The 17,199-nt window shown below is 40.9% G+C and overlaps 1 protein-coding gene across 1 annotated transcript in view; it reads left to right on the top strand.

Moving 5' to 3' along the window:
- The window catches only part of rims2a (regulating synaptic membrane exocytosis 2a), a 155,735-nt gene that overhangs the window by 12,994 nt on the left and 125,542 nt on the right, over window positions 1–17,199 (top strand). Inside the window, exons 3-4 of the mRNA XM_086310518.1 lie at window positions 11,491–11,523; window positions 12,353–12,445. Of these exons, the coding sequence (XP_086166644.1) occupies window positions 11,491–11,523; window positions 12,353–12,445 (126 nt within the window). The remainder of the gene's footprint in view (window positions 1–11,490; window positions 11,524–12,352; window positions 12,446–17,199) is intronic.

Below are 17,199 nucleotides of genomic sequence, written 5' to 3'. Positions count from 1 at the left end.
TAAAAAATGGAAATACATATTTTGCTTCTTTGTTATTATTTCTGCTTTCTGCTTGCTCTCTATTTTAAATATATAGTATATATTGTTATGGTTATTGTTCTTCCATCATGAGTCAGGTTAGATATTATGTAATGCTACACAGCTTTACATGTACAGTGGATGCAGATGCTGCTGTAGGTAGCCGACTGACATAAATAAAGGAGGATAAAGAGCAGTGCTTATGGTGATGTCACAAATACAGCCGCAGCTCTTATATAAGCCCACCATTTGAACACTGCACACAGGCACTACCATGTAACCTACAGTGGGATATATTGTACAGCATATAGGCCACCGCTCACTCTGCCTAGAGCTAATGGTGGCTTTAAAGTCATTATCCAAAAGATTCAGTATCTGCCGTATTCAGCCTTGCTTGGTTTGTTGGGTGTGTACTATCAAAACTGAACATAAACAGTGACGAGGCCTGTCTCTCTTCCCCATCGTCTGACACTGATCAGGACGTTGGTGGGCAGAGGGAGCTGATGTTGTGATCCCGGGATCGTGCTCCGTCACTGAAGTCTGATGGAGGATCTCCCACTAATCCCTTAATATCTCCCATCCCACTGAGATACTGCCACCATCGCCATGATGATGCTGACGTGGCCTGGATGTGTAGCAGTGGATGATGGCGAGGGGAGAAGGGTCCTTGCACAAACACAAAGAAATCCTTCTTTTGCAAAATGTAAATGCAGCTCTCTGAAGCGACACCTCAAGAAACGGAGTGCAGGCATTTAAAGCCACTAAGCATCAGGTGATGAGGAGGGGGGCTGGGAGCTGTTTTTTTTGTAGTTGGTGTACAGAGGCTGGTCCTTATCCTCGAGGGGGCAGATGCTTGAATAGTTGTTGCTTTAAATCTGTGCAGAGGCTGCTAATGCAAGGGAATCCTTTTGATTTGAGCTTTTACAGCAGCTACACTCAAACACTTCATTCTGCACCATCAGACAGATGTTGACAGCCACCAAGTCCAAGTTAATTCAAGTCATACAGTGTCGTGGCGACATCTGTTCATTTGAATGAGCATGCTAGTCTTTTAGACTGTGTGTAGTGTATGCAATACATAAAACATGATCCATGGTGTGGGACTTCATATGGTGTCTACGGGTGTAACCTGTGTGCAGAAAGGTGATCTCAGCAGGCTCAGTGCTTGTCTGTCTGGGTACACTGCTTGCAGTTTAGTTAAACAAGCTAATAGTGATGTGCTATAGTGATGAATTGTGACAGGAAGGAGTAGAGCAGGCTTGGCCAACAATAGGCGGGGTATCTATTACCTCTCTATTGTTAGCTATGGCTGGGCTATTATTATAGACATTAGACAGCTGACTGCAGTTTCAGTACAGACCACAACAACACTGTCGAGAGGCTGTTGTATCTGTTTAAAGATGGGGGCTGATGGGAGGTTTGTTGAGGGGAAGGTTTGGATAGTGGCATGTGTCAGAGAATGTGATCATAATCATCACCACTCTACCCTCATCATGGACATGAGGAGGAAAGGCTGAAACTAGGTTTTTGCTGATTATGAGACTGGAAATAATACGGGGGGATGGAGAAATGGCATTGGTGCTTGAGAAGTGTTCTTGATGCTTCACTGTTTATGGTACGTGGGAAGGGACGAAGGAAGGCATGAAGCTGCCTTCAGCTGTGTTTGTCTAGAGACTGAGTTAAAACGCAGGGGGGTGGTGACCCAGCCACGGTGGGGCTGAGGCTAAAGTTCTAGAGCATTCCCTGTTGAGCCTCGCATATAACAGGAGTTGTGACGTTAGCTAGGGACAATGTCAGCTGCCAAGAAAGTGCTGATCACAGCCATTATGAAATGTATCTCTGTCAGGATGAATAAAGTGGGCTGACAGGAGACGCAGCTAAGCGTACACATACAGTGAAAGACGCGGTTGTACACACACCCATTATTAAAGCAAATACGCTCATATACTGTGTGCAAAAACACAAACATGGTGCGTCACTGCCTCTGACTAAATGCTTCTCGTACTGTTTATACATGATTCGCTGTATGGTGAAGTTGCTGTATTAAAATGACATATGGATATTGTACATATGCTTCCTGTAAGCTTTTGCATAGAAATATACTTGTGAATGTGTGGGCTGCTGGGTGATTAGCTGACTCTTTGCCACTTGGAAATCTCTCAGGAAGAGAGATATGGAGCAGCTCAATTGAATCCTGGCAGGTAATCTAAGGAAACAGATGGATTTTAGTTATATTTGGCAGCAGATTAGCCACTTCCCCGTTGCTCAGAAAAAAAACCTGCTGTTGCCAACTCCTGTTTGACAATCTGAATATTAGTTCTTGGTCAGGAGGTCTGGCTTGCGCACTGTTAAATTGCCTATTCTGATGAGTGCGCCCCGTGGATTCAGTCCTATCTTTGCTTTCTAAGGCCCAGCTGTGGTAGCTGGCCAACCCCTTCCACACCGAGGCGCTTGCCCTCTCGCCGTTCCTCCTGCCCTGCCTATCGCGCCTTGCCAGTGCCCCGTGCCAGAGGAAGTTATCAGCACTTCATCCCCTGCCCCTAATCCTCTACGAGATGGAGAGAAAGTGTTAAGTAGCCCTTCTCCTGGCATTTACTGGAGAGGTAGAATGAAAAAAAAAGTGTCTCAAGATCTAATCACCCATCTTTAAATGAGCAGCTATTTTTAGCCCCCTCTCTCTCTTTGTTTAATATTTGGTAATGTACAGCAGAGGGGAAAGTACAGTAACACAGTCTTAACGTTACAGTAATTGTTTTAAGGTGATTTAACAGAGAAAAGAATGTTATACTCATAAATATACATTGTTTAGTGTGTAATTATATCTTCCAGCAAATGCATGAATTCTCATAAACTTAGTGCATTAAGAGTTTGAAGGAGCGGCGCCAGCTATGTTGCCCCGCCATGTTGAATACATTAGTGGAGATGGACATCACCATTTCGCCTAATCACATTTTATGTATGTGGCGAGACACTGCCCATATAAGTAGTCCACCTTATAATTTAGTCTTTCTTAATATGTCTTTCTCCTCCACCTCTTCATCTGCCTCCTCCGCCAATGTGCTCTCTTCCCTTACATCCACCTCATCCTCTTCATTCTCACCTCAAGCCTCATCTCCTGAACTGAAGTCAGGGCTCTACAACGTGGATAAACATGCTTATTTATTCTCAGTATTATCACAATTACTTGTTGTCAGCAGATTAGATATGTTTCCCTCCCATCTTCGGACAGCTGACCGACTAAACGCAACAACAGCAGGTTATAAGCTAATATTATACCAGCTAACGTTAGGCCACAAGTGTCCTAAAAGTCACGCTTTCCCTCTGATGAAGAGTTTGATAATATTCTCACATTGTATAAGAGTTTACTCTCTAAGTGTCTGTGTCCAACAATGTTAGATTTACTTTAAAGATGTTTCGCTAACACCAGATAACAGCAGCTTACAGCGGCTAAAAACAGCTAATAGGGGCTAAGAGAGGCAAAAACAGCAGGGCTTATAGAAAAATTCAGGATATCCTTAACAACTCACCTCAGTATCGCTGACATCAGACAGAAGTGAGAGTCACTGACTCATCAAATGAGTAGACATGGACAACCCGAATATTGACAGCTGAGGTAAACAGTGGACTGTCAGCCTACACCCACTACAGATAAGCAGTTGGCCACAGTAGTTTCCCCTAAAGTGGCCACTGAAGCCAGGAAGGAAACAGAATAAGCACCAGTTTTTCAGGGTTTTTAGTGTAGTGGGGATAGCCTTATTGTTTATGAACTCCTATTGTTTTGTTTAAGCGTTAACAAAAAGTCTAAAAAAGCTAAATGATCATTAGACTAATTAGAGATTAGAGCACTCAGAGCGCTTTGACAAATGTAATCCATCTATTGCTCCCCACATGAACTCTTTACTGTGTCTCAATTGCAGGCGAGTTTAAGGGATTATTATTAAATAGACACTGTTGGCATATACCAGGTGGCAAGTTGTATCATACAGTAAATAAGCCCAGAGTAAAATTCTGCTGGGCCAGTCTCCGATGAAAGTTTTCCCTAACGGTTAGTTGCCTGTGAGTGATTTCAGACAGACATTAACCTCATCTCCTGGCAGTACTGACTGACCGGGATGTGTTAATGATATATGTAGTTTGTATTTACTCACAGAGCCAGATTACTCCCTTATGATCCAATTATCGCTCAGTCTGTAGTGGACTCAAAAGGTCTGTGGGGTCATTGCTTAGCCATGAGATCCTCTATCACAGATTTTCTGTTCCAGTGTTGTAGCCAAGGCCTTATATGACCCTCTGCTTAAAATCTGTCACCCACAGCGGGTTGCCAATATTCTGTTCTCAAACGATTTAAGGGGACATCTGTAATATTTCATTGCAGAGTATCTTCTCAGACACACAGTCAGTCAGTTCTGAGTGCAAAGGATCCCAATCAAGTGAACGCGCTGATGCATGTGGATCTAAATGCGCAGTAGAGGTGCTTTTGTCACGATCTGCAATAGATATTTAGTGATGAGCAGGCTTGTTGTGTTCTGCTCGTGGCAATCCCGGCCCTGTCAGTCTGTCCCTGAGGAGGAGACTGCCCAGTACACCTCATCATAGCCCTGCTGCTCTGCTGCTGTTCTGTCAATATGTAACTGAGTTTCTACTCAAAGAAAGTCAACTGAGAGTTATCTTCTAAAACTGCACGACATGTGCTGTGAGCTGCAGCTTATTTAGAATCAGTTAAATGTACATTATGCTTCTACTGGTCTTGTTTCCTTGTTTTTTAAAAATACTTTCTCATGGCAACTTAGACTGGGCTGTGGCTGTGTGGAAATATCGATTAAGGTTAGTTAAATAGTGTGCCATTCGGGTCCTGCTTGTTTCCTGGTTTCTGTTTCTTTGTTGCATGCACATTAGCTGTTGGTGAACCTGCTGTGGTGCAAGTTGTTACTGCATTGTCCAGTGCTGATTCAGGGCTTGTTACGCAGCCGTCGTATCAGTAATTTTGTCTTAACACAGCTGTGACACAGGAGCAGCAGTTTGAAGATTGCACTGTTTAAGTCGAGGTCTAGCTATGCGTGTTAGACTCCTCTCTCTGGTACATCAGAGATGCATCAACCCAGATCTCTCAAGGATCTCACCTCCCTATGAGTCAGATTTAGAATGAAGCTGATGCAGCTTTTTTTTTCTACAACAGTATCCTTCTTATAAAGTGCCAATTTGCATCCTTTTTGCTGTGGCTGGTGTTAAAAGCGTGTTCATCATTTCCTGTATAGATCTCTTTTTTAAAACATAAAAGTAATTCACAGCAACAAGTCCAAACTCATCAGCTACTTATACACTTAGCTGACAGTAAAGAATTAGAAAAATCTCACACAATGAAATGAAAACTTCTTTCAAGTGTACTTATAAAATTCAAAGAGAATCTATTTGTTTGGCTTCAGTAGGTCTGTAGTAGTTATCATCTTTGGTAATATTTTTGAATGACCTCACAGAGCCAATACATGACTATTTTTGTCCACAACACAAATACATTTATTTTGCAGTGATTCATTAAATAAAAAAGGAGCTAAAAGACAAAATAATAATAATAATAATAATAATCAGCTAATTGTTTCTAGAGCCTGCCACATTTATTAGCTGTTTGTGGATCTATCCACGTTATAAGTCTTGATGTTGCATACTTTGTCCACAAGAGGGCATTTTTGAACTTCCGCGTTTGGGATGCCACAAGCATAAAAACTGATCGAGTGAAATCGGGCGTAAACAAGTAAATAAAGAGCTACACATAAAAAATGTTGGAGAAATCCCATGTTTACTGTATCTGAAGGGAAACAAATATCATCTGATATGTCATAATTTCACCAAATGTCAGTAAAGCTACTTTCAGCTGCTCCCTTGACACACGGATCCCCTTCCAGACATAAAGGAGATTTGTGTTCCAGCTGGAATTAAATAAGCAACCTTTTGCTTGCCAAGTAAATCTGTTAACCACTACACTATTGGAAGCACGAAATAAACACAAAAATATCAGTACTCCACTGGTCAGGCTGTAATTGTTTCAGAGCTAACTCCTTCAGCTGATTGTCTGGCTTTTATTGAAGGGTGTTTACAAGATCTTTGAAAGTGTTGTGGCACGGAGGAGACCAAGTGCAGAGTGCAGAAAACAGTTTCTGCGCTGTGCAGCCCTGTGGCTTAATATAGATGAAAAGTGACAATGCAGAGCCTGAAAAGTTTTAGGTGTTTTCTGAAACAAGCATTTCAATGCTTTGCCTAAGTAAAAGTTTTAGCATCAAAACAAGACACAATGGCCCCTTTCTGAGTCATATGTGTTATATTACTGAGAAATTAATGCGTGTTTTATATTCTGCCAGGCAGCTTTTTATTTAATAATAAAGAATGGTAAAATATGCTGAAAAAGTAAAAAAGTTAAAAAAAAAAAAAAAAAAGTAGAAGCAGAAAGCAGTAAAACAAGAAATATTAAAGTTCATATACATTCAGACTGCAATTCAGTAAAGCACTAGAGTAAATGTACTCTGTTAGAGTCCATCATTGGTCACATCCACACTCGCTGTCAGTGGTTTTGGCATTTTAAGATTAACGATCTGGGAGCATCAGGCAAGATGGGCACTGCCCCATGCCCCAATCTGGATACACATTCAGTAATTTGTAACTAGACAGGGATCCAGCACCTCTGTGGATGGCTGCTAGTTCTATGTGTTGCTGTTTTCTGGAAAAAGAAAGTTATCTCTTAGAAGCTTATGCAGCACATCTGTCCACTAGAGAGCAGTGCAGCATCAGTCATTGTGACTCAAAGCCACTGAGAAAAAGCGGAAACTGAAATCCAGGAGCAAATAAGAGTAAAGATAACAGCAGGATGTGACTTTTTAAAACTCCCGCACAAACTTACTCTAAACTCTGAACCATTTGTGTCTTTCATCTGTCTTTTATGTCTTGCGATGGTCTCATGTGATTGCAGAGAGCAGGTTAAACAGACAGAAAACAGGAGACTGCATCTGGCCTGGAGGCCTCCGCAGCAGCCAGGATCCCGAATACGTCACTTGTGACATTTTACACTCACTCATTTCACTGCCCCATGTCAAATAATACACAGAGCACTCACTCACACACACACACGCACACATGTTGATATGGTGTGCATAAATGCATAGTCAGATGCGCGCTCTCTCTCTCTCTCTCTCTCTCTCTCACTCACACACACACACACACTCACACACACACACACACACACACACACACACACAGCGCCCGGCAGCTGTCCAGGCAGGCAGGCAGGCAGCAGGCTCGATCAGATAAATATGAGGCTTGTAATGCGACCACAGAGACGGTGCTGATGGGATCAATAAGGAACGGCGCTGCAGGTCATCGGGAGAACACAGCGAGAGGATAAATATGGACTGGCTCATCGGAAAACAGAGCAGCGAGACTGATGGGTACACAGGACTATATCTTTTCTCGTGTGTTCTCTCACCCGTCCGACACAGATCAGATGGACAGATCTCTCACTTTTGCTGTGCTCTACCTCTCGCTAAACCAGACTGTTGTGAGGCTTCAGTGCTCCGTTCTGATGCTCTGTGTGACACTGCTTTAGCCTCAGCATCTTTTTGGCAGTTTGAGTATGTATGTGAAGTATGGGATGTTAAAATGATGGGGTATTCTCAAATATGGCTTAACAGGCTTAATGTGTCATTACTAGGCTTCTATGGGCTGCCACTAATAAGGGGTAAAGTAAGGGTTACGGCTACTATTTTTAGTTGGGACTGTTTCAGAGGTTATTTAACACGTTAAACTTGAAGGTGGGCAGCCTTGCTTTGAAGCAAGAAGATCCTGGGTTTGAATCCACTAGCCAGCATCTGTGTAGGGCTTGCATGCTCTCCCCAGTTATTCTGGCTTTCTGCCACTGTCCAAAGACATGCATGTTAGGTTAAGTGGTCAATCTAAATTGGCCGTAGGTGAGAGCATGAATGCTCATGTCTATGTGCTAGCCCTGCAATGGACTGGCGACTAATACCTGGGCAACTTGCCTCTTGCCCTATGACAGCTGGGATGATGGGATGAAGCAGACAAAAACTGGATGCATGTAATCTAAATGTTTTTGGGATTTGGACAAAAATAGTTATATGGGCATATTGCCTTAGGTCCTGGTCATTTTATTAGCAATACATTAAAAAAAAAAAATAGGTGAACCAGTAATGAAACTAATCATTATTTGCAGCACTACATGTAGGAATCAGACCAGTCACACACAACAAATTAGCTACTGTTGCTGTGATGGTCAGAATCAGACAAAATCCAATTAACACATTCCATTTCACACGGCTATATAAAGCCGGCAGCTCACTAGAATAAGCGGCGATCAGGTGTGCGGAGGTCTGGTGTGTGATTCTCAGCTGCAGATGTCTGTGTTTTGCTTTAAGTGACATTTGCTCCTAAACCAGGCGACAGCAGCTGAGCTTGCAGCGCCACTGATAGATGGTGTACAGACACAAGACGGTCACACGGTGCTTGCTGTTTGTGTCTGTGTAAATTTGGTGTTTTGTCCTGGTTGCACGTATTTTGAACTTCTAGAGATATCACTATATGAGATGCGCGTCATTTGAAGAGAATGCGTGTTAAGGGATGCTGCGTATGCAAGCTGTTACTCCTATATTTGTCCTGTTTCTGAGCTCCTGTGGTCATTAGAGGGGATGCATGTTATATGCTGCAGGACAAAAAAAGTTCTGGCTTCTTGCTTTGATTTCAGTAATGGAAATAAGTTGATATTGAATCTGCATTGTTTAAACATACAGATTGACATGCTCATTAGGTTAATTGGCAATTCTAAATTGGCTGTGGGTTTGGATGTAAGAGTGAACAGTTCTTTGTCTCAGTGTTACTGGTCTTATAGTAAACTAACAACATGTTCAGGGCATACCCCACCTCTCTTCCCGTGACAGCTGGGATGGGCTCCAGCCTCCCCTCATGACCCTGTTGGATAAGAAAATGAATGCCCTGATGGATGCTAGTATTGAGTTGCACCCCTTCAGAATAGATTGGCATGATATTGATACTGGCAGATTTTTGGGCAGCACCTTCATTACATGATCTCCACTTGCACCACTTCCAAAAGTTGCTCTGCTGGATTCAGATCGTTATTGTCGAGGCCATGCTTATTGTCATGTTCAAGAAACTACGCATACCCACCCTTATTTACAAGACGCTCTGGTTAAACTGTAACCACCTGCAAAAGCATGATGTATTATATACTACTACTGAATATGTTATTGAATATGTAGCAGACCGAGCAAATAAAGTTTCAAAATGATTCAGCGTTTTTACAGTAATTTGGATGTGCCCAAAGTTTTCCAGATGCTGTTGTTCATGCCTTGGTTGTAATACTCGTTGAAGTTAGAGCTGCCTTTCTATCTGTGTTTGAACCACGCAGACCATTGTTCTCCCTCATCAGTGAGGCATTTTCATGTCGAATGCTGCATTTGATTCCTTGTAAACCCTAGAAAAGCTGCTGCTTCCCAGCAAATCATCAAATTCTGGAATTCTGCCCATCTGCCACCAACAGCAACGCCAATTTCAAGTCACTTAATTCGACTTTCTTTAGTTTGAACTTCAGCAGTTCTTCCTGTCTACATATTTAAATGCAGTGAGTTCCTACACCGTGATGGACTCATTAGACAGTTGCTTCGGCTAAACAGGCCTAATCAACAAAGTAAGTGTATATACTGTACTTTATGTACAGTTGTTCTGATAGTAAGTTATTTAAATGATCATTTCTATGTATCAGTTCTACCAACGCAAACTGTAGGCCTGATAAATACCTCATTAGAATTATCAGCTGACATGGCAGCAGTTTGTCCCCTAGCTGACTTCTTCAAAGCTCCACACAAACATGTATTATAAGCTGCTTCATTTTATAATTTATTTTCAAGGCTGAATACACCAAAAACAAATCAAATCCCTCCCGTAGCATTCTGCAACGGTTTGGTTTTATTTTCTTAGTTATAAGAGGATTTCTTCCACTACATCAGTGCAAGGTAAATTGAATTTTGTTGGTGCGTGCTCATAGCACTTAAATCTGCAATTACTCTAGAAAATCCAGAGAACACGCTGTAAACTTTTTGCACTGAGACTATGTCTTTTATATATTGTAGTTCCAGTGAAGAACTTTCTGGAAGTTGCGAAGCTATATGTTATTTATCCCGAAGTCTGGGAAATAATAAAATAACATGATAACTGTGTTACATGGTTAATGTACTACTACGTATAAAGTTCTATCAGACACACACTTCAGTGGCTGCATCAGGGGCAATTTAGGGTTCAATAGTTCAGGATATTTCAATATGTGGACAGCAGAATTTTTAAGAACGATACCGATAGCAATATGAGGCAATTTAAAAATCTGACATACTGGCTGATTTTTCTCTTTTAATGTCACTACAATTATGGATGATTAAATCTTCTGCCTAGCTCTGCTCGAATCAGCTGGTTGTTATGTTTTCGTTGGATTCCAAACACATGTTGGCATCAGGAGAGCTGCAACATCAACACTCATAATGTGGTTGAAGGTGTTTTGTTTTTGTTTGTTTTTGTTTGTTTTGTTTTCATTTATTGGCCATTGTACATACAGATATATCTGTAAATAGGTAATATCAGCCAATGCATTGGCCCCACCAGTAGGTCGGTCAGGTTCTAATAATATCAATACTCATACTGTGACACCATATGAGTTATTTTTCCCCACTGAATCTTGTTAGTTAGTTATAGATTTTCAGACCACAAACTACACCTTGTGAACTTTCAGTGTAGGTTAAACCTCGCTGATGACTTGGTGTAGCTAATGTTTACACAGAATTAGTTACTACTTCCAACCTTGCCTCACAGTGCTGGTCAGCAAGTAATTGAAGGCAGTGCTCAAGTGTCACACAGCTGGACCGCACTCCCTGGTGGTTACTTTTAGCTTGTGTTTGTTGATCTTTTCCAGTGTTTCTGGAAATTGATGAGCTGATGCTGTTGATGATGGTGGGGGTCTTATCACTTATAGATCCACCTTAGTGAAGCTCTTTGTGCAATAGGGAGGCGGATTTGGATTTGAGATAGCCACAGCATCAAATTGAATGTTTGTCCACGGCAGAAGATTCAGTATGAAAGAGGGTGTTACTCACATGAAGCGGTCATTTTTAATTTAAGTGTTATCTGCGTCACTTATTTACATTACGTCATTTTTAAAATCTTCCTGTGAGTTTTCTTGTTTACTTTATTACCATTTTCACAGCTAAATTGTTGTTTTCATGAAATCATCATCTGTAATATATTTTTTAAATATTGTTCTTGTTAGAGCGGGATAATTATTTATGTCACACCCATCTTTAATGACATCCTCATTGTTTATTTTTTTCCCCCATCTTTTATTGTTTTCCTCATCTCTTTCTGTTTGATATGCACTGAGCTGCGCACACTTTTTATTTTTTTATGTTTTAGGATCAAAGAAGAACCAAAGCCTCAGCCGGCACAGTAAGTAAACTGCATTACCCAGTGTGCTCTAGGCTTTGACACTTCTTCCTATCAGTCGATGCTGCGTGCTTCATGTGGCTTTCTCCTCTTTGTCTGGGAGTTTAATAACAAAAAGTCATTAATGTCTTGGAAAAGAGTGGCCCGTTTTAATGAATAATTTCTCAATGAGTGAATCAGGTCGTTGAATTTTGTGCTGTGCACTAAACAGCTGACTTCCATGACATCAATGACATCGGCTTCTCCTTTCTTCCAGCTTTTTTGCAGCTAGGTCCCCAGAATCTTTCCCTTGTTCCTGATATCTAACTGGCTGTTCATCTTCATTCAGTGTATCATCTGCACTCTGGTTGGCTGGGTAGTCTAGTAGTTCAACTGCTAGTGTGGAGTAGAGCCGCCTGTCCTGCTATTCTGTACTATAGCTGCATTGTGATTAGATCTACCTGCAGGGCTAACCAGTCAGACAACCTGACCCCCACTGCACCAAAAAGCTGCTATAAGTGACATTTACTGCAGCTCTCATTTCCATTGGCTGCAGAGCTTTCCTGCTTTTCTGTCCTTCCCTCAAATATAGGTCTGTCTGAGTCATCTTTCCTTCTTTATCTTTCTCTCTGTATTTCTGACACTGTGTCTGGTTGTCAGTGTTCCACTAATCGCTGCTCTGCCCGTGTCCCGGCCTCCTCCTCCTCTCTGCTCTGGTTATAGTGAATGTCCCTGCTATTTTCCCACTACTTAAGAACCAGCCTGCTTCCTAAAAGCCCCCTTTCTGAACAGATTGTTTTCTCACATGATGACTCATTGCGATGTTCCAGTCACACTTTGCTTATTTGAACAGGTGGTTTCCCTTTAGTGGGATCACTGAGCTGGTAAATAACGTTCTTCAGCCCCAGCAAAAGTCCCCAAATGACAAGGAGCCAGAGCAAAATGCGTAAGTAAAAGTACAGACCCCTTTTTGATCTTCTCCCAGCAGGAACCGACATATAGTGGTGGGTGAACCGAGCAGCTGGATTCACAGGTTGTCTGGCCATTGGTTGATGTGAGACAATGATTAGAAATTTCTCAGTTTGCTGGTTTAAGCACATAGGCGAGGGGTGCTGTGGAAGTGTTGTGCCACAATGAATTTAACTTTAATAAATGACATATTTATTGGCTGTAACAGGTCACTGATCAAGAAGACAGAGAGCGGAGTTAGTCTTATAATATATGTCGGTGTATTCTTAATCTTTGATCAGGACTCTAATACTAAATCCTGTATAAATCATTGTTTACTTTAAGGTTATTTTATAATAATTATTACATCTTTCCCTACCAAAATCCATCACTTATTAAATTCCTGTTAAAATTGAATCTTTCATTAACAACCACACAGATAAACATTTTAGCTAGCTTGATTTGTTTTTATGAGGAATAGAATATAGAGCAGGAAACCAGTTTCACAGCTGCTAGCTCCACCAAACTACGATAAGGTCAAAGTTGGGAGGTTGAGATAGTTGCTCCGTGTCTAAATTCAGATTGTTTAACATTGTAGAATTCAGACTTATTACTCATTTCTCTGAATTTCAATAGGGTACAGGGACATGTGGTGTACTCAGTTGAAATCTTTTGAATTGTTTATCACTATTGTCATGCTAGCTAGTGCATTTTGTGAACATTTGCAAACTATTGAGATTCTCAGCACTCATGTTAATTTCTTCTATGAAGGTGATAATAAATGAAGATAACATTTGTAGAAAACGTAACCACCAAACATCCCCACAAATGTGACTTTACTGCCTGTAAAAAATATGATGGTGTTAACTGCTGCTAGCTAGCATTACCTTGCTAATGGATCCTCCTCCTGATGGCTGAAACAGTGTAGATCTCTACGTCCTTCCACACTGTTTCAGCTTATTAAGTATGATACCAAGGTAATAATCACAGTTTTACACTTAAATCAATGAGTGTTAATGTGCAAGAAATAATATTCGTAATATAATATACTGATATACAGCAAAAAATATCATCTGTGTGCCTTCTGGAGCATTTTGCTTGTTTTAGCTTGAACAAAGCTTTGCTACTTTATATGATGTGGTGGTAGTGCTCCCAACAAACATTTTAATGTTGAATAACCATCAGCTGACGTTTTTTTGTTGACGGTCAAATAAGTTCCCAAATGAAAGCTGAACTGACGTGGCAGATGTTACCGCGATGACGGCTCAAAGTACTTCTTCAACATTGGCTGGACGTCATTTTTAAACTTTCCAGCAAGAGAATGTTTGTGTTCAAGAAATGTTTTCTACCATTTCTGGTATGTCTTTATTGATTAGTGAAGACTCAAACTGATGATATCAGGGTTGTGTGCTCATCACACAAGAAAAAAGTTTGGGTTGATAATCGTGACAATGGGCCAGAGGGGCAATAGAAACAGTCTGATGCCTTAAATTTACCATTCAACAGATTAGACAGTTGTTAGACATATATGTTCTATTCTATTTGGACACAGCATCAAAATGGTCTGTCTGTGGTTTTATTTTTGCAGTTGTACAGCGAGATGTTTGACCAGGGAGATGTCATCAAAGTTTCAACCATGGGTTAAGATAAGATAAGATAAGATAAGATAAGATAACCTTTATTAGTCCCACACGTGGGAAATTTGTTTTGTCACAGCAGGAAGTGGACAGTGCAAAAGTTATGACGCAAAAATTAGAATACAATAAGAATAAATACAGTACACAGCTGTACAGAATAGAATAAAATAATATACTATATACAGTAGAATAAAATAGAATAAAAATATACAATAAGATAAAAATAGAATACGAATGCTATATACAACTGAGTAAAAATACAACGATGCCAGAAAAGATTATTGCACTTAGTGTTATTGCATATGTGTGGATGTGTGTGTTTGTTCAGTTAAAGTCTTTGTTGTGGAGTCTGACAGCAGTGGGGAGGAAAGACCTGCGAAATCTCTCCGTCCCACACCGTGGGTGCCGCAGTCTCCCACTGAAGGAGCTGCTCAGTGCTGTCACAGTCTGCTGCATGGGGTGGGAGACGTTGTCCAACAGGGATGACAGCTTCTTATAAGGGTTCTTATAAGACTTACTGTCAGAAGCAGCAACCACACAACAATGTGATAAACATTGCTGTGTGCAATTAGCTTGCATACCAGAGTATCAAGCATGCTATTGAAATGAATAAAAAACAAACCAAAGCAGAGTTTGTATGCTGCACGTAGTGGGACTGCTGTCTAGATTATTTAGCTGTAACAAAGTTTGTGAAAATCTGACACTGCAGACTTGTCAGCTCAATTCTTCTTCTGCCAATAAAGCAATTAAACTAGAGTTTAAAGTCAAACTCAAGACAGAATTGTGATATTTGGACAATCTGATTTGCACCCAGTAAGTTGCTTCATCTTGTAGAAATCAATCAATTAATCAGTAATCAATAAATCAATTAATAGACTCGCTGCTGATGTTTTAGGGTCAGCATGGCATAATAAAGACACCAGGAAGTTAGGATTCAGCTCCAGTGGTGTGTGACAAAAGAGGAATCCCAAGCCCTGTAGAGAGCTTGTAGCTCAGGCTTGGTGTTGATATGCAGACTCTGTCATACGTCCAAGCGAGAGTTTCGTGTTACGGCTGCTTATAGCTGCTCTGGTGTGGCAGAGAGGTAAGAGAGCTCCGACACGCTAGCTTGGGATGGGACAATGAGTAGCGTATGATTACTCGTCAGCAGCATCACCTATATTTGACCGAGTCTGACTGGATAAGCAAGAATGGGTACTGTGTACCAGCTGTTGGCTGCCATGGGATTCTACTCTGACTGTACATTTATTCTGTTTTACTCAGTAACTTATTTCCTGCATTTGATTAGTCTGGGATAGTTGTCTCTTTACTTTTGGGATATTTCATTTATACAGCAAGATGCATTTGGACACTGACAGTAAACTCCTAATTGTTCCCTTCTACACCACTGTATTTGATTTTGACTAAAGTTATCAACTTCTAATTAAAGTATAGACTTTCAGCTTTGATTTAAGGAATCATAATATTGCATTTACAAGTTGTTAGTTACCACCAAGTCTAGACATAGTGATTCCAGTTTTTAAAGGTTCAAAGTTATTTGACAAATATAATTACTACCATCTAAAATATCTTTAATACTTGGATGCAAGTCATTTGCAGTGATGGACTCTGAAGTCTGTTTTACAGCCACCATCAGTTACTGCTAGTTTGGCTTTAGTTTTGTGTTAAGTAAATACAACACATGCTCAGTTGGGCTCACAGCAGGTTACAGACTCTTTGTATTGGCTATCACATAAATTTTAATTGCTCTTAACTTATCTTGTTTCTTGATGTTACTTAGTCTCCTCAGTCCATTCCTTGTTTCCAAGGAACGTACCAGAATGCTGACCTGGCCTCTCCTAGGACTGCTTGTTTTTTACACCTTACAGTGACCTTGTTCAATTGAATTGCCGCATCTTTGGACCACATAGAACTTTACTCTCCTTAATCTGCCCTGAACACGATTGCACACCTGGCAATGAAACAGGTCATTAATCAACTGTAAGTCATAACAGATAATGCTATATTTTGGATAACTCTTGGTTTAAAGCTAAATGTCTTCACTGTTCTGGTGTAGAGAGGCAAACTTATGAAAGTTGCATTACTCTTTATGACCTTGACTTTGTATGCAGTATTACGCTTTACCCTGCTTAAACAGGTTATTCTTGCTATGTGTTATCTGTTTTAGTGACAGATTTGCATCAGCAACTCTTTTTTTGTCCCACCAAAAAGGTTTGAGTGACTGTTAGAAGTGGTCTGTGTAAGTGACCTTGTCTGGCGCATATTTCTCTAAATGCTTGACTGTAAGGGGAGATAAGTGAGAAAAAACACAATTGTTTGTACTCTTATTTCCTTTATCCTGGGAGACTAGTCTTTACCTCTTGTATCATATTCTTGATCAATCTGTTATCAGCCCCTCTGTCAGTAAATGAGATTTGGTGGGATCTGTTAAACAAGGGTACACACTAATCTCTGCTGGTAAACACAAAAGGCTCTGACACAATTAGCCCTTTAATCCCTCGGTGGGTACAACGTGGGGCATGCCTGTGGCACTCGATCTAATGTTCAGATGGCACAGTTACTTGTGCACATTACCACACACCCACACATAGACTCGAAGTGGCGTGTGTGGACCTTATGTTTGGGCTCTAAAGGTCTAGTTGTGAGCAAAGGAAACACGTTTATCTCAAATGCAGAGCTGTATGTGGTAAAAGGATAGCTCTGCTCAATAATTCACAAGCGCTAATGAATGTTGCAGGGGATATGTGGGCTGAAACCAATTCTAATCGCCATATTATGAAGTCAGCCCAGTGTTTAGTTTCCAAGGAGACGCTCAATTGACATGTGTCATACAAAATGCATGTGAAGAGCCCGTGCTTTTTTAGGAGCCTCTGAGGACTTGTTAGGAGTTAAGCAGCCACTGTATAAGATCAGATGTAATGTACCAGTAGGAGGCCATCTATAGGACACAAGGAGTAACACAATAGAGGCAGTAGCAATGACAAATGATTGCCTGAGCATAATACACCAGTACAGCAGTAATAACTGTGTGTATCTGGAAGATGATTATCTAACAGTATGGCTCCGAGGTGTGCTCGGTCTCACCTTACAACGGTCCTGATATAGAAACACAGGT

The sequence above is a fragment of the Aulonocara sp. 'chitande type north' Nkhata Bay genome, linkage group LG11 (genome assembly GCF_057382095.1).
Source record: "Aulonocara sp. 'chitande type north' Nkhata Bay isolate Kocher_YH1m ecotype deep benthic linkage group LG11, A_spYH_male_GT1.1, whole genome shotgun sequence".
Taxonomy (NCBI): Eukaryota; Metazoa; Chordata; class Actinopteri; order Cichliformes; family Cichlidae; genus Aulonocara; species Aulonocara sp. 'chitande type north' Nkhata Bay.
This window is presented reverse-complemented; position numbering and strand designations above follow the sequence as displayed.